General features: G+C 33.9%; 1 protein-coding gene across 9 annotated transcripts in view; it reads right to left on the bottom strand.

The window, feature by feature from the left end:
- Positions 1-12752, bottom strand: part of Rapgef6 (Rap guanine nucleotide exchange factor 6) — a 212625-nt gene that overhangs the window by 32768 nt on the left and 167105 nt on the right. For all 9 annotated transcript variants that reach the window (XM_047556030.1, XM_047556031.1, XM_047556033.1 and 6 more), the window contains 2 exons: positions 8727-8967; positions 7903-8286 (listed from right to left, as the gene is read on the bottom strand). In XM_047556030.1, coding sequence (XP_047411986.1) covers positions 7903-8286; positions 8727-8967 — 625 coding nt within the window. The remainder of the gene's footprint in view (positions 1-7902; positions 8287-8726; positions 8968-12752) is intronic.

Here is a 12752-nt window from a genome sequence, read left to right as displayed (position 1 = left end):
ATAAAACGAACTCCTTTATCTTAAAACATGGAGAATGTCTCTTGGAGGAATTATTTTACGTGCTTATAGACGTATACACATAGCCTTTATTGTGTAGTTTGCATGCAAGTGGTAACTAATAATTCCATAAAACAATTAATAAAACTTCGAGCATCACAATGTTGTTCATTTTACACAGAAGTAACTTTACAGAAACTACATATTTGAGAATGATTTAAGAAATGCTTGGAACAATTGTTCAACAACAGAGGTAGCGTTTTTTCCTCTGGGATTTTGTTCATTTATGGTCCCTAATTTCAAAATTTCCATACCTGTAGGTTCTAATCTTGTCCACTAAGCCTCTTAAATATTCAATGTTTCCTTTCCATAGGACTTTAAAGAAGTTCAGATATTCCCTAACTTGAAGATCCTCATGCTCACTAGGTTGCAACTCTTCCCTATTCCTTTACCTCTATACACTATCACATGGTTAAGTTATCAAATGAACAGTATGTATATGTATGTATGGATATATATTTAAGTTATATGCCTCAATTTTCTTATCAGTTAATCCTTGTTTATCTGTCACTTGAGTTTTACCCAAACCACAATTAAAATGTTCTCTTGATTTCTGATTTTAAGGTGTAGAGTTAAGACCTCTTTGTTACTTTATTTCTTAGAAATTATCCCCAAACAACTGTTCTGAATAACTGAAATGCAAATTTCATCTCCAAGGAAACTAAGAGATATTTAACTCCTGAACTCATAAGAATGGTTGCCAAAAAATAGGCAAGGTCAATCAAGTATATGTAAAGATGCTGAAAATAACGTCTGTAGCTAAAGGCGAAATGAAAGCTGGCAAGCCAGGTGTGGTGACACGCTTCTATATAAGCCCAGCAACTCAGGAAGCTGAGGCAGGAAGAGCTCAAGTTCAAGGCCAGTCTGGCAACTTAGCAAGATCCTGTCTCAAAATAAAAAGTGCTGGGGATGTAGTTCAGTAGTAAAGTGCACCTGGGCTCAATCCCTAGTACTGCAAGAAGAGAGAAAGCTGCCAAAGCAGTTCTCCGTAGCAGGTAACTCCTCCTGATGTCAAAAACAACAATCCTTTATTTGGAACAATACAATAGTTTTCAGGCTGATGGGGTTAGTTAGGCAGGACTGGACATTCTTCTTTACCATGCAGTGTCAGGGAAATAAGATCCAAGCAATGCACACAGTGATACATTTTGGTAGGAAGCTCTTTAACAGAAGAGAGAAACTCTGAGTTGTAAGCAACCCTAAAACTTCCAATCGTCCTTTGCTGTGAAAAAATAAAGGGTAAAACAATTCAGATACAGGGTCAACTCCTGGTAGCTGGGAATTCTGTCCTGGTTTCTCTCTTACATGAACCTCTTGTAAAAACAGCACTGGAAAAACTATTGTCATTCAAAAGGAAGGAATGAACACAGCATCTATAACAAATAGTCACAAGAAAAAAAAAAGCAGAAAGCAGAAAAATGTCAACAATCAAAAACTGGAAATAACCAATGATGTGTCATGATTTCAATTAAACTAATAAAGAGCTTAATGCAATGATACCAGAGCTTAGGGAAAATATAAGAGAAGCTGATAAAAAAACTGACTAGTAAAGTTCATGAAAGACATGGAAGAAAAATAATATATGGAATTGAAGGCTGCACTGGAATCTTTAAGAGACAGAGACATTATTGAACCACTGTGCAAATGACATGGACAAAAGGATTAACAAAAGCAACCAATGGACATGGACAGAGTTGAAAGGGACTTAAAAGAAAATGAATATGTAAAACAAAGGATGTATAAAATTTATATAATTGGTATTTCTGAAGAAGAGGAAAAAAATTGAACTGAAGAAAAAATTCAGAGGTGTAATTTCAGGAAAATTTCTGAAACAAAGGAATATTTGAATCTATAAATTGAACAGGTACTAGGGTCTTATAGAACCATGTATGTAAACATGTATGTAAATAACTTCAGAGAAATGGGAAGAATCTGGGGATGCAGGAGAGAAGAAAAATTAAAGCAAATCTTAGGAACTTAAAATAGTCACACAAAATATTAGAAGAGCCACTGTTTATAAAGTCCCCAAGAAATAATGCATGAGATAAGACTTTTATAGCCAACTGCCAGTCATGTTCAATTGCAACAAAAAGATACTTTGAATAAGCTCAGTAACGATGAGAAAACAAACTGCAACTAAGACATGACTGGAGAAATAAAAAGACTAAATAAGCAGTCTGAGACTGTTTAAAACAAAGGCTTGGTGGCTCATGGGAGTTAAATATACACAACTAAGAAATAAGACTAGGAAAAATAACTGTAGATACATGTGAAATTATAAGAACACACAGAGTACCTAATTCTACATCAAGTTAACTTTATTAAAAGCAAAATTCCCATTTTTTTAGTTAAGTGAAATCTACAAGGAATGGGATGCCTCAAAATATATGTTGGATAAATGATTCCTGACTCCATGTGATTCCAGTGAGGCCATCACTGGAATCTTCTCCTCTATCTTGCTTCCTACCCCTTGTCATAGGATGGGCATATTATCCAAACTGGTCTTGTACCAACTATGCTGACACAATTGGTACAAGAATAAGTATATGACACAAGTGTTCTTATCTAGGACCATATATACTGAAGTAGAGAGAGTCAATAGTGCTCATTTTTCAAAGGGCTTGTTGACCACATAAGCCTGAAATCTTTTGCTGTGTCCATCCTCTAGTACTCCTCTAAATAGACAATCAAGAAAGCAAATAGAATCAGAGCACAATTCACAAAGAGAGAAAATTCTAAGAACATAGTTGATCCCTGGATCCATCTGTCTCTCAGTTCTTGTTATTCCCCTTAAGGCAGTAATTGTGCAGTAACTTGTAATCAAAAGAATCTTAATACAGTGGAACATTAATAAGAATGAAGTCAAATTTATATGGAATCAGAAGTTGATTTTTTAATGCTCAAATATTATATAATGATATTATAAAAATGAAAAATATTTCAAGAACTTGCATGGTTTTTATTTTTTCATCCACTGATGAATATGAATTAAGCAATTGTAACTTACACAACAGTATTTTAGGATTTTTTTCTTTTTGGTGGCGACTGAACCCAAGGCATGCTAGGCAAACACTCTACTACCGAGCTACAACCCCAGCCCCAATACTATATTAGGAAAACAAAAAAACAAAAACAGGGATTGGGTGAATACAGTCCCAACCCTCATACCATTAATGTGGAAGGTGCTATGATATGTATCTTGACACATTCAGTACTAAAGATCTTTAAATAAAGAAGTCAGAATAATCTAATTTGGAGTGATCTTCACATTATAACCATTTTGTTTTAATGGACACAATACCTTTATTTATTTATTTATTTTTTTATGTGGTGCTGACAATGGAACCCAGAGCCTCACACATGCAGGCAAGTGCTCTGCCACTGAGCCACAGTCCCAGCCCACAACCAGTCATTTTTAATAGGAGTCACAGAAAGATTTTTCAACCTTGACTAAGTCTTACCAGTTTTGGTTTCTTTTCTCCCTATGAATCTACCCCATAAGCCCTTATTTTCTGGTCCAAGGTCAAATTAATTTTTTAAAATTCAGATACGACAGATGATATATACAGTCACCAAATGATAACCAGTGGACCAAATTAAGTCTAATGCCTGTTTTAATAAGTAATATTTTAATGGAACATACGTGTGACCATTTGTTTATTTACTTTTTATGAGTGGACTTTTATGATACAATAGCAGAGTGGAGTAGTTTTAAGACTATTTAGCCCACAAAGCATAAATTATTTCTCCTGCAAAAAGAGGGTGCTGACCTCTATTTTGGGAAACACTGAAACTTAAAGACCCATACCTTCCCACTCCATTATAGATTTTTTTTTTGGGGGGGAGAGGGTAATAGTTACTGGGGCCCTTTTACCACTGAGTTATATTCCCAGCTCTTTTTATTTTGAGACAGAGCCTCACTAAATTGTTGAGGCTGGCCTTGAACTTGCAATCCTCCTGCCTAAATCTCCTGAGTTTCTGGGATTGCAGGTATATACCATTGTTCCTGGCCAAGATTAGAGAGATTATTAAAGAACACCAGGCCCAGAGAGTTTCACATGTGAGTTCTTTCAAACTTTCAATCAAGTAATTACCTCCAATGGGATTTAAATTGTTAGAGAGCATAAATAAGGAAAAAACACTTTTAAATTTTATGAAGTCAGCATGGTATTACTGATATTAAAATCCACAAAAAAGCCACACTAATCAGAAAGATACAACACTATAAAATTTACCATGCTTAAATGGAGCTCATGCCAGACTAGAAAGGTAATTCATTTTCAGGAAACTATTAAAATAATTTACAATACTAATATGTAATTAATTTCAATATTTATTCCTAATATTTAGAAAACCAGTAAAAGGAGAATTCAATTGTATAGTTCTTAACCGAGTCCGCATTATGATTAATGAATAAATGTAGGAACCATTCTTTTTATAAAGATATTTTTAGTTGTGGATGAACAAATATCTTTATTTTATTTATTTATCTTCATGTGGTTCTGAGGATCAAACCCAGTGATTCACACCTACTAGGTAAGTGCTCCATCACTGAGCTACAACCCCAGCTTCTTATAGAACCATAAATTATGTATAGAGGCTCATAATTACAATTAGTATTTAATGTGAAAGTACCAGCAGATAGAAACAGACAAGATTAAAAAAAATAATAAATGGAATGAAAAAGGTCAAGTTGTTATTGGTATGAAAATTAGACTATATAACTCAAAATCCCAAAAGACTTAACTGAAAATTATTTGAAACTAGAATGCAGTAAGTTGAGGGTGTACAAAACTGATATACATAAGAATTAGAATCCTTAGGCAGGCGCAAAAAAGTGGATATAAGAATCCCATTCCAAAAAGCATTAAAAGGTATTAAACATACAAAGAAATGTTCAAGATTTACATAAACAAGCTATAAACTCCAGAAAAGAAACAAGAAAATCAGAACAAGTGAAATTGATTGTACTTAGGTGTAAAGGGGCAATGGTATAAGATGTGAAGTAGTCGGCTAAGTCAATCTATCTATTTAATGTAATCTCAATGAAAACACCCACAAAACCTTTCAAAAGAACTAAATGAATGAACAATGAAGTTCATATGAAACAAACATACCAGAAATAGCCAGAGGAAAGTAAAAAAAGATTAATGAGGGTTCTGCCTAACTATCAGCTCTTAAAACTTATTATAAGGTTTTAGCAATTTAAACAGGAAATGAAGAGATAAATGAATGAAACACAGTGCCAGAAACAGACCCAAAATATGTATGGAATTTCATTAAATTTTAGGAGAAAAGATTAATGATTCTGGATAACTGAGAAGCCATTTGGAACAAAGTAAGATATTTTCCTACCTCACTGTTTATATCAAAATGAACTGAAAATTAATAAAGACTGTAATATAAATCAAACTATAATAGTATAAAGGTTCTGAGAGCTTTTGATGTACTCATTCACTGAATTAACCCTATAAGACAGGAACTACCATGATTCCCCATTTTACAGAGAAGAAAACTCAGTTCACTTATTAAGTACCAACACTGAATTCAAACCAAGGCAGTTCTTTGTTCTTAAACAAACGTAAAATGCAGAATCTCCAAGAGAGAAAAATGATTAATCTATTAAAAAAAAAAAAGGCACTTCTATATGGCAAATACAAACATCATACATTGTTTTAAATAGCTTAAAGGCCAAAATTTAGAAATATTCATAAATAATGTATAAAGGAATATTCTGTAGTTGCTTAAAAAACTGAGGCACCTCGAGCTGGGTTGTGGCTCAGTGGTAGAGCGCTCACCTAGCACATGTGAGGCCCTGGGTTTGATCCTTAGCACCACACAAAAATAAATAAAAAAAGGTATTATGTCCATCTACAACTAAAAAAAAAAAAATAAAAAAACACGAGGCATCTTCATAGGTACTAATTTGGAATAATCTCCATGATCAATCAATCAAATAAAAAAAAGAGGGAATACTTTCAAAATCAGGAATGGTATTTCTGAAAGCATGAAATTAAGTGTAAGAAAATTACTTGAGATACCAGGGAACATAAAACTGCCAAAACCCAAAGCAAAACAAACAAAAAACCTCAAATAAACCAAGGTAGGAGAGAAATTTGGGTGAACTGGAGATTAGTGGGAGAGTGGGAGAGAGTCACTTTACACAGTGTACTTTTTAAAGTATCTTTTGGATTTTTTTCTATGTAATGCTTTTTTCACAAAGTAAATATTTATTTTTAATACAAAATGCATTTAATCCCAGTCAGAACAAAATGATTCACCTGTCCCATCTCCAATGAAAAGAATAATTCTTTATATTCTTTGATAAACTTGAATTTAAATATAAGACTACAAAGCAAATTGTATACAACAACTGTTCTTTGTAACAAAACAAATCTCTTAACAAAGCAAAGCATCTTAACCAAACCTTGGGCCTTTCCTATACCCTTCTCGGGGCTACTGTGCACCACCTCTCAAATTCCTTGCCTTCAATTACACTATCATTAACTGTGCTGCTTGTACTGATTCTCCATCTCTGGTTGGGCTCTGTTTCTTCTTAGTTGCTCACAGAAGATAATAAGATATGTTTTTTTAGCCCTCTATCATTTTCTTTCTATACTCTCTTTTTAAAGTGAGATCATCCACTCTCTCCATGTCAATTTTCTTCATGGGATACTCTAAACTGGGCCTATAACTCTCAAATCCTTCACTTGATGCTTCCTATACAAACAGAGTGACTTTCCAGCCTTCTAAATGTTTATCAATGGCATCCCGCTTCTGTTTTAGTGTTAAAAAGTATAAGATAAGTGGTATAATTCCTGCATCTTATAGATAAGAAAACTGGTCTAAAGTTTTCCAAAAACACCTTGCTACTACATGGGAGAAACTGAATTCAAATACAGGTGCAGCTGATTGTAAAGGTTATTTTGATCATCTCTATTCCATACGTCTGCAGTGTTTAGTTCAATTGTAGGCTCATGATTAAAGAGTCCTGGAAAAAGACTCCACTTTTATCTTATGTAATAGGAACAAACTGTACATTTTGTAGGGGATACGTGTAGGTGGCATTGGGAAGGAAAAATTATGCTGTATATAAAATATGGCCTTCAAATGGACCTAACTATAACGCCCTTCCTCTTTAAAATCAGTCCTGCTTTAAGAAGAATCTCTTTGTTGATCAGCAGTATGCTCGATGAAGGTCAGAAAAGAAATGATCTAGAATTAGCTTCTCACAATGAGCAGGCAGAAGATAGCAGGGAGAGCTCATGCAGCCATCTATGTATCCCAGGCTTATAAATGTTTAAGAATTTTTATAATTCTAAAGGCTTATACTGCTCAAATGACAATATGCCCTGAAATACCCCATGCAGTGCCTGGCAAACAGGAAGAGCTTACCAAATGGTTGATATTATTATTTTTGCTATTATTTCAAAATACCAATTTTAGGTCAGAGAACTGATACCACACTGATTTTCCAGTGTCAAATAACAGTAAGGAGGTACTTAAACATGCACAGTACAGAAGTCTGATGATAAAGATCAACCCACTCGGGCACAAATCTAAAAAAAAGAGTATGATCACTGAAAGTAGGGAAAGGAAAAAAAATGGGAAGGCAATCACTTGCATTCATTAAAAAAGGAGTGTGGGGGGTACATTTTTAAGTGACAGATGGAAGAAACAAAATTCCATTCTAATGGTATTGATGAAATCTAATAATACTTCAATGAAGTCTTATTAATTGAACTTTTCTTTTCCTAGGCACTTAATACCTAAGCAGAAAATCAGCTTCATGTCTGACAGCATGAAAAAAACTAGAGATATTTGTTCCTGTTTGTACTAACTTACCTTATTATTGCAAACATGGAATTGAAGTTCTTACATTCTCGACAATGGAGTGCAATTTTAATAAAATGCTTAATAATTTTCATTCGTTTGAGTTGATTTGATTCAGTTAAAATCTCTGAGGCAACCCAGAATGTCTCTTGGTTTACAATGTCCTCAAACTCTTTCAAGTGAGTATTTGCTGTTTTGGAATCCAACTTAAAAAGGTCATCAATGTATTCAGTAGGTTCGATATTACGAAATAAATCAAAGTCCCTCATTGATAACTGGGTGGCCATCTCAATGGTACTGAGCTGCAGCATGGACAGTTGGCTTTCTTTAACTAGTTCTTGAGCATCTTCATCTGAACATAATGTTTCTGTTTCCATATTATTTTTTAAATAATACCTAAAAGGAAAAAAAAATCATAAATGTGATCATATATGTAATTTCATTTTTAAGAGTGCTTTCCCTCTTTATCATCATTTTCAAAATTATCACTGTATTGGAGAGAATGTCACTTACAGATGAAATGGAAACAATTTTAGACGAAAAGTTCTTTGGTGGGGTGGGGGCGGGGGTATGGCGAATTAAACTCAGAGGCACTTTACCACTGAGTTATATCTTTAGTCCTTTTTATTTTAAGACAGGGTTCTCACTAAGTTGGCTTAGGGTCTTGCTAAGTTGCTAAGGCTGGCCTCAAACTTGTGATCCTCCTGCCCAGCCTCCCAAGTCACTGGGATTATAGGCATGTGCCACTACATCTAACAGGGAATCATAAACATACACACACACACACACACACACACACACACCAAATAATTACATTCACTAAGAAGCTTATTCACCTTCCATTCAGTTGAATTCTATCAGCTAATTTGGAGAACTGGTCAGGAAGTCTTCTCTGCTTTATGACGCCCTCTGGAGTAACAGAAACTTCACAAAGAGAATATGTGTCGGATGCACCAGTCAAACCAAATTCATGAACAGCATGACAAACTACTTCTTTAGCTGTAGTGTCTTTACTGATGATAATGTAGCAACTTTGTTGATCTGCTTTGAAAACTCTTATAACTTGATCAGGAATATCTATATAAATAAAAAAATTCCTCATTATTTTCATGAAAATTACTTTAAAACTCTTCAAAAAACAATCTGGAACATAACCATATCTGTAAATGTTGCAATATATTTTCTTATTTCATGTAGGTGATTAGCAGAACTCACTGCTACATTTATTGATAAAAATGTTATATACTTCTTTTCAGGTGACAAAACACTAATACACATTCACAAAGATAAAAACTGGGATCATATCATCATATGGCTTGGAAGTCACAATTTTTTCACTTATAAACATTTTGACATCATTATTCTATAAAATTATTTTAAATATAGGCAAAGTACTCCATAATATGTAATTTACCTATTTCAAACCCCCTAAAGAAAAACATTTAGATTGTTTACCATTTTATATATTTGATAAGATATTATGACATAGACCCCATTCTTACCCCCAAAACAGATAAATCTTTGTAGGCGATTGGATTATTTCCTCCATGAAAACCCTCAAAAAGAATTGCTAAGTCTCCCCACCCCACTTCTGGTATTGGGGATTCAACCAGTGCTCTACCACTACAGTATATCTCTAACCAAATTTTGAGACAGGGTCTCATTAAGATGCCCAGGCTGGCCTTGAACTTGTGATCCTTCTGCCTCAGAATCCTGAGTAACTGTGATTACACGCATGCATCATTGTGACTGGCTCTTAAAGATTTTTGAGACACTGCCAAACTGCCCCCCAAAGAGATTATATTCTATAATACTCAAATGCATCAGTTTTGTTGCATCCTTATTAAAATGTTTTATAAAATAATATTTTATTTCATTTTCCTCCTTTTGAAAGTCCTATTCTTTTCCTCTAAAAGTATGTTATTATTTTATTTTTCATTTTTTTGGTTACTGATGAGATTCAGTAACTGAATTGGTTTCATTAATCATTAGTATTTCTTCTTTTCTAAAATACCTTTTGATATTCTATATGCCTTTTCCCACTGAATTATGATAGATTTGAACACCCATTCTACTCTACAGAGGTAAACATATGCCAAGTTTTAATAGTCTTATTTTATTTTTGACACAGAAAGGTTTTAAATGTTTGTATGGTTAAATATCTCAATCTCTGCCTTTGGGAATTCTGCTGTTAACAGATAAATTCCACCTGTTCATATGATATGCATTATGATATGACATTTTCCTTTTTCTTGTCCTACCTTATTATTTTTTCTCATCACACAGTACTGGTTAAAGCTTCCAGAACAATGTTTACCATGATGGCAGTGGCTAAGTTTTAATGTTATTAAATATAAGTGAAAAGTGATTTGATAGCACAAACAAATGGTAAATATTTTCCTATGAAAATAAATTACTGTTACAAAACTGCTTTTAAAAAAGTTTAGGAATATTTCTTCTTGTGGCTTTTCTCTCTCTCTCTCTGTGTATGTGAGATGACTAATGTGGAGTGAATAGGGGAGATTGTGGTGGATCAAGTAACTTTTTCTCTTTGCCCAGCATTATAAAAATTACTAACTTTTCCTTTGTTTTGTTTTTGGTACTGGGGATTGAACCCAGGGAAGCTCAACCACTGAGTCAAATCCCCAGCTATTTTTATTTTGAGATAGGGCCTTGCTAAGTTGCTGAGGGTGGCCTCAAACTTGCCATCTTCCTCCATCAGCCTCCTGAGACGCTGGTGGGTAACTATTTTTAAGAAGAAAAAATTTACAAATTTGTCTCAAAAGGAATGAAGAGAGTAATGGAACAAATTTGGCAGGAAATAATTTCACAGAATAAGGTGCCCTCCCCATCGCAGATAATAACACAAAAAGACAGAAACAGGCTCCCAGGGCTGGAAGATTCAACTGAATATAGGTGAACATATTTCCAAAGGAGTCTTGGCCTGAATGCTGAATGCTCTAGATCTACTGTCAAGTTGAAAGCTTCATCTACTCAGGTTTCTATCGTAAGAAGAATGCATCAAAATGTTTTTCCTTGATATATTCAAAGATTTGAAGACTGGATACTTCTTGATCAGATTTCTTGCCAATGAGCCAATCCCTTAATGTGTTGCTGATAGCATAAGGTTTCTAAACCCACAAGGCTAAAGGTCAGACTCTTTAATGATCCACCAAAATCAGAGATGTTTCTCTGCAACGTTCTAGAAAATAATTGCAAGCAGATGGATATTTTGGTTTGCCAGGAGAAAGAAAGTGGTTTCACTATTCAATTTAACTTGTTAATAAAAGACTGAACAATATACAGTTATTACTTGTTTTGTTCCTATCCTCTTCATGAAATGGGTCCTGGGCTCCAGAACTGGATCTGTTTACTAGAGCTTTGGAAGTTGAGCCTCAGCAAGTGGTACTAGATGACCTTGGGGGAATTGAGGGCAGATTTCCTTTTTATTACTTTCTTCAGGGGACTTTATTCACAAAAACTGGGTGGGAATTTGCACGTACTTCATGTTCTCTTTCCCTAATGCAATAACATCTTCTAGGAAGGAATACAGTTGTATATCTTGCTGAATGGGCTATTAAAATGCCACATTTTGTTAAAAGCATCTGTTCCCCTAGAGAAGTACAAGTTGTTCTCCGGTCACATAAAAGAGAGGCAAGCATTATCCAGAGGTACCTCTAGCACAGATCTACAAGTGGGATTATTCAAAGAGTCTCTTATGATCCAAACCTTGATGAATCTGCCAACATAATGAATGCCAACCTGGAAAACCAAGACATTAGAAGAGAACAATTTCTCTTTTCTGACACCAATGACAATGTAAACCTTTCTCTATTATAGAATTGCTACGGAAGTACTACATATATATTCTTTACAAATATGTATATGTTCTTAGAAGAACACATCAAGAGCAATACTCACATGGAAGAACTTTTTAAGTATTTAAGATCATCTTAAAAAAAGCAACAAAAGATGCCTTTTCTTTCTACTATAAATTATTCATTGGTACACATTACTTTTTGGTATGTGTCAACATGTTCCAAGTGATAAAGATATAGTGATAAATGAGACAATCTGCTCTCAGGCAATTTACTTTCCTTCAAAAGAGTAGTAAATAGTGTGTAAAAGAAAGACAATAATCAACTAAACATGACAATTCCTATAGTAAAAAGTGCCACTGAGAAAACCAAGTGTAATTAATGGTATAGATCAGGAATTGGTACACTTGTTTTTCTAAAGGGCCAGGTAGTAACTATTTTAAGTTTTGTAGGCTGAGAGGCAACATCCATGATAGTTTTTAGGTACTCATGTAATAAGAAAAAACAAATTTCTACAAAATTTCTACTGACAAAGTTAAAAATATATTAATGATGCAAATATAAAACATAGAGATATGTGTTTAGAAAACACTGTAGAAGTCCACTAATAGGAGACTGTGACAAGAATTCTATCAGCTGCTTAAAAATTTTGGCAGAACACCACATTCCGATATAAGAAAGTATTCAAGGTAACTTGCTAAGTGAAATGGGTAAATAAAAGTATAGTTATTCCATTTGGAATGAAAGCAATAGCATACACATTTTATGGGAATAAATTTTTGAACGAATATATGAGTAAATTAACAACTGTAAATTCTGGGAAGTAGAAACATGTATACCTGATTTTTCTCTATAGTTTGATTTTTCAAAAAAATATGATTATGTCTCTTTATAATTACAAGTTAGCAAAAAAAACCCCTCAGACTTTCAATGAAGAAGTTTGCTACATTAAGTAAATCAAATAAGTCTTATGCTAGTAAATGAAAAAGGAAAAAATTCTATATGCAAACTCTGAAAAAATCAAAACCAACAGAAAAAAACTCC

Source organism: Sciurus carolinensis, chromosome 6 (genome assembly GCF_902686445.1).
Source record: "Sciurus carolinensis chromosome 6, mSciCar1.2, whole genome shotgun sequence".
NCBI lineage: Eukaryota > Metazoa > Chordata > Mammalia > Rodentia > Sciuridae > Sciurus > Sciurus carolinensis.
Note: the sequence above shows the minus strand (reverse complement) of the source record. Positions and strands in the feature narration are given on the sequence as shown.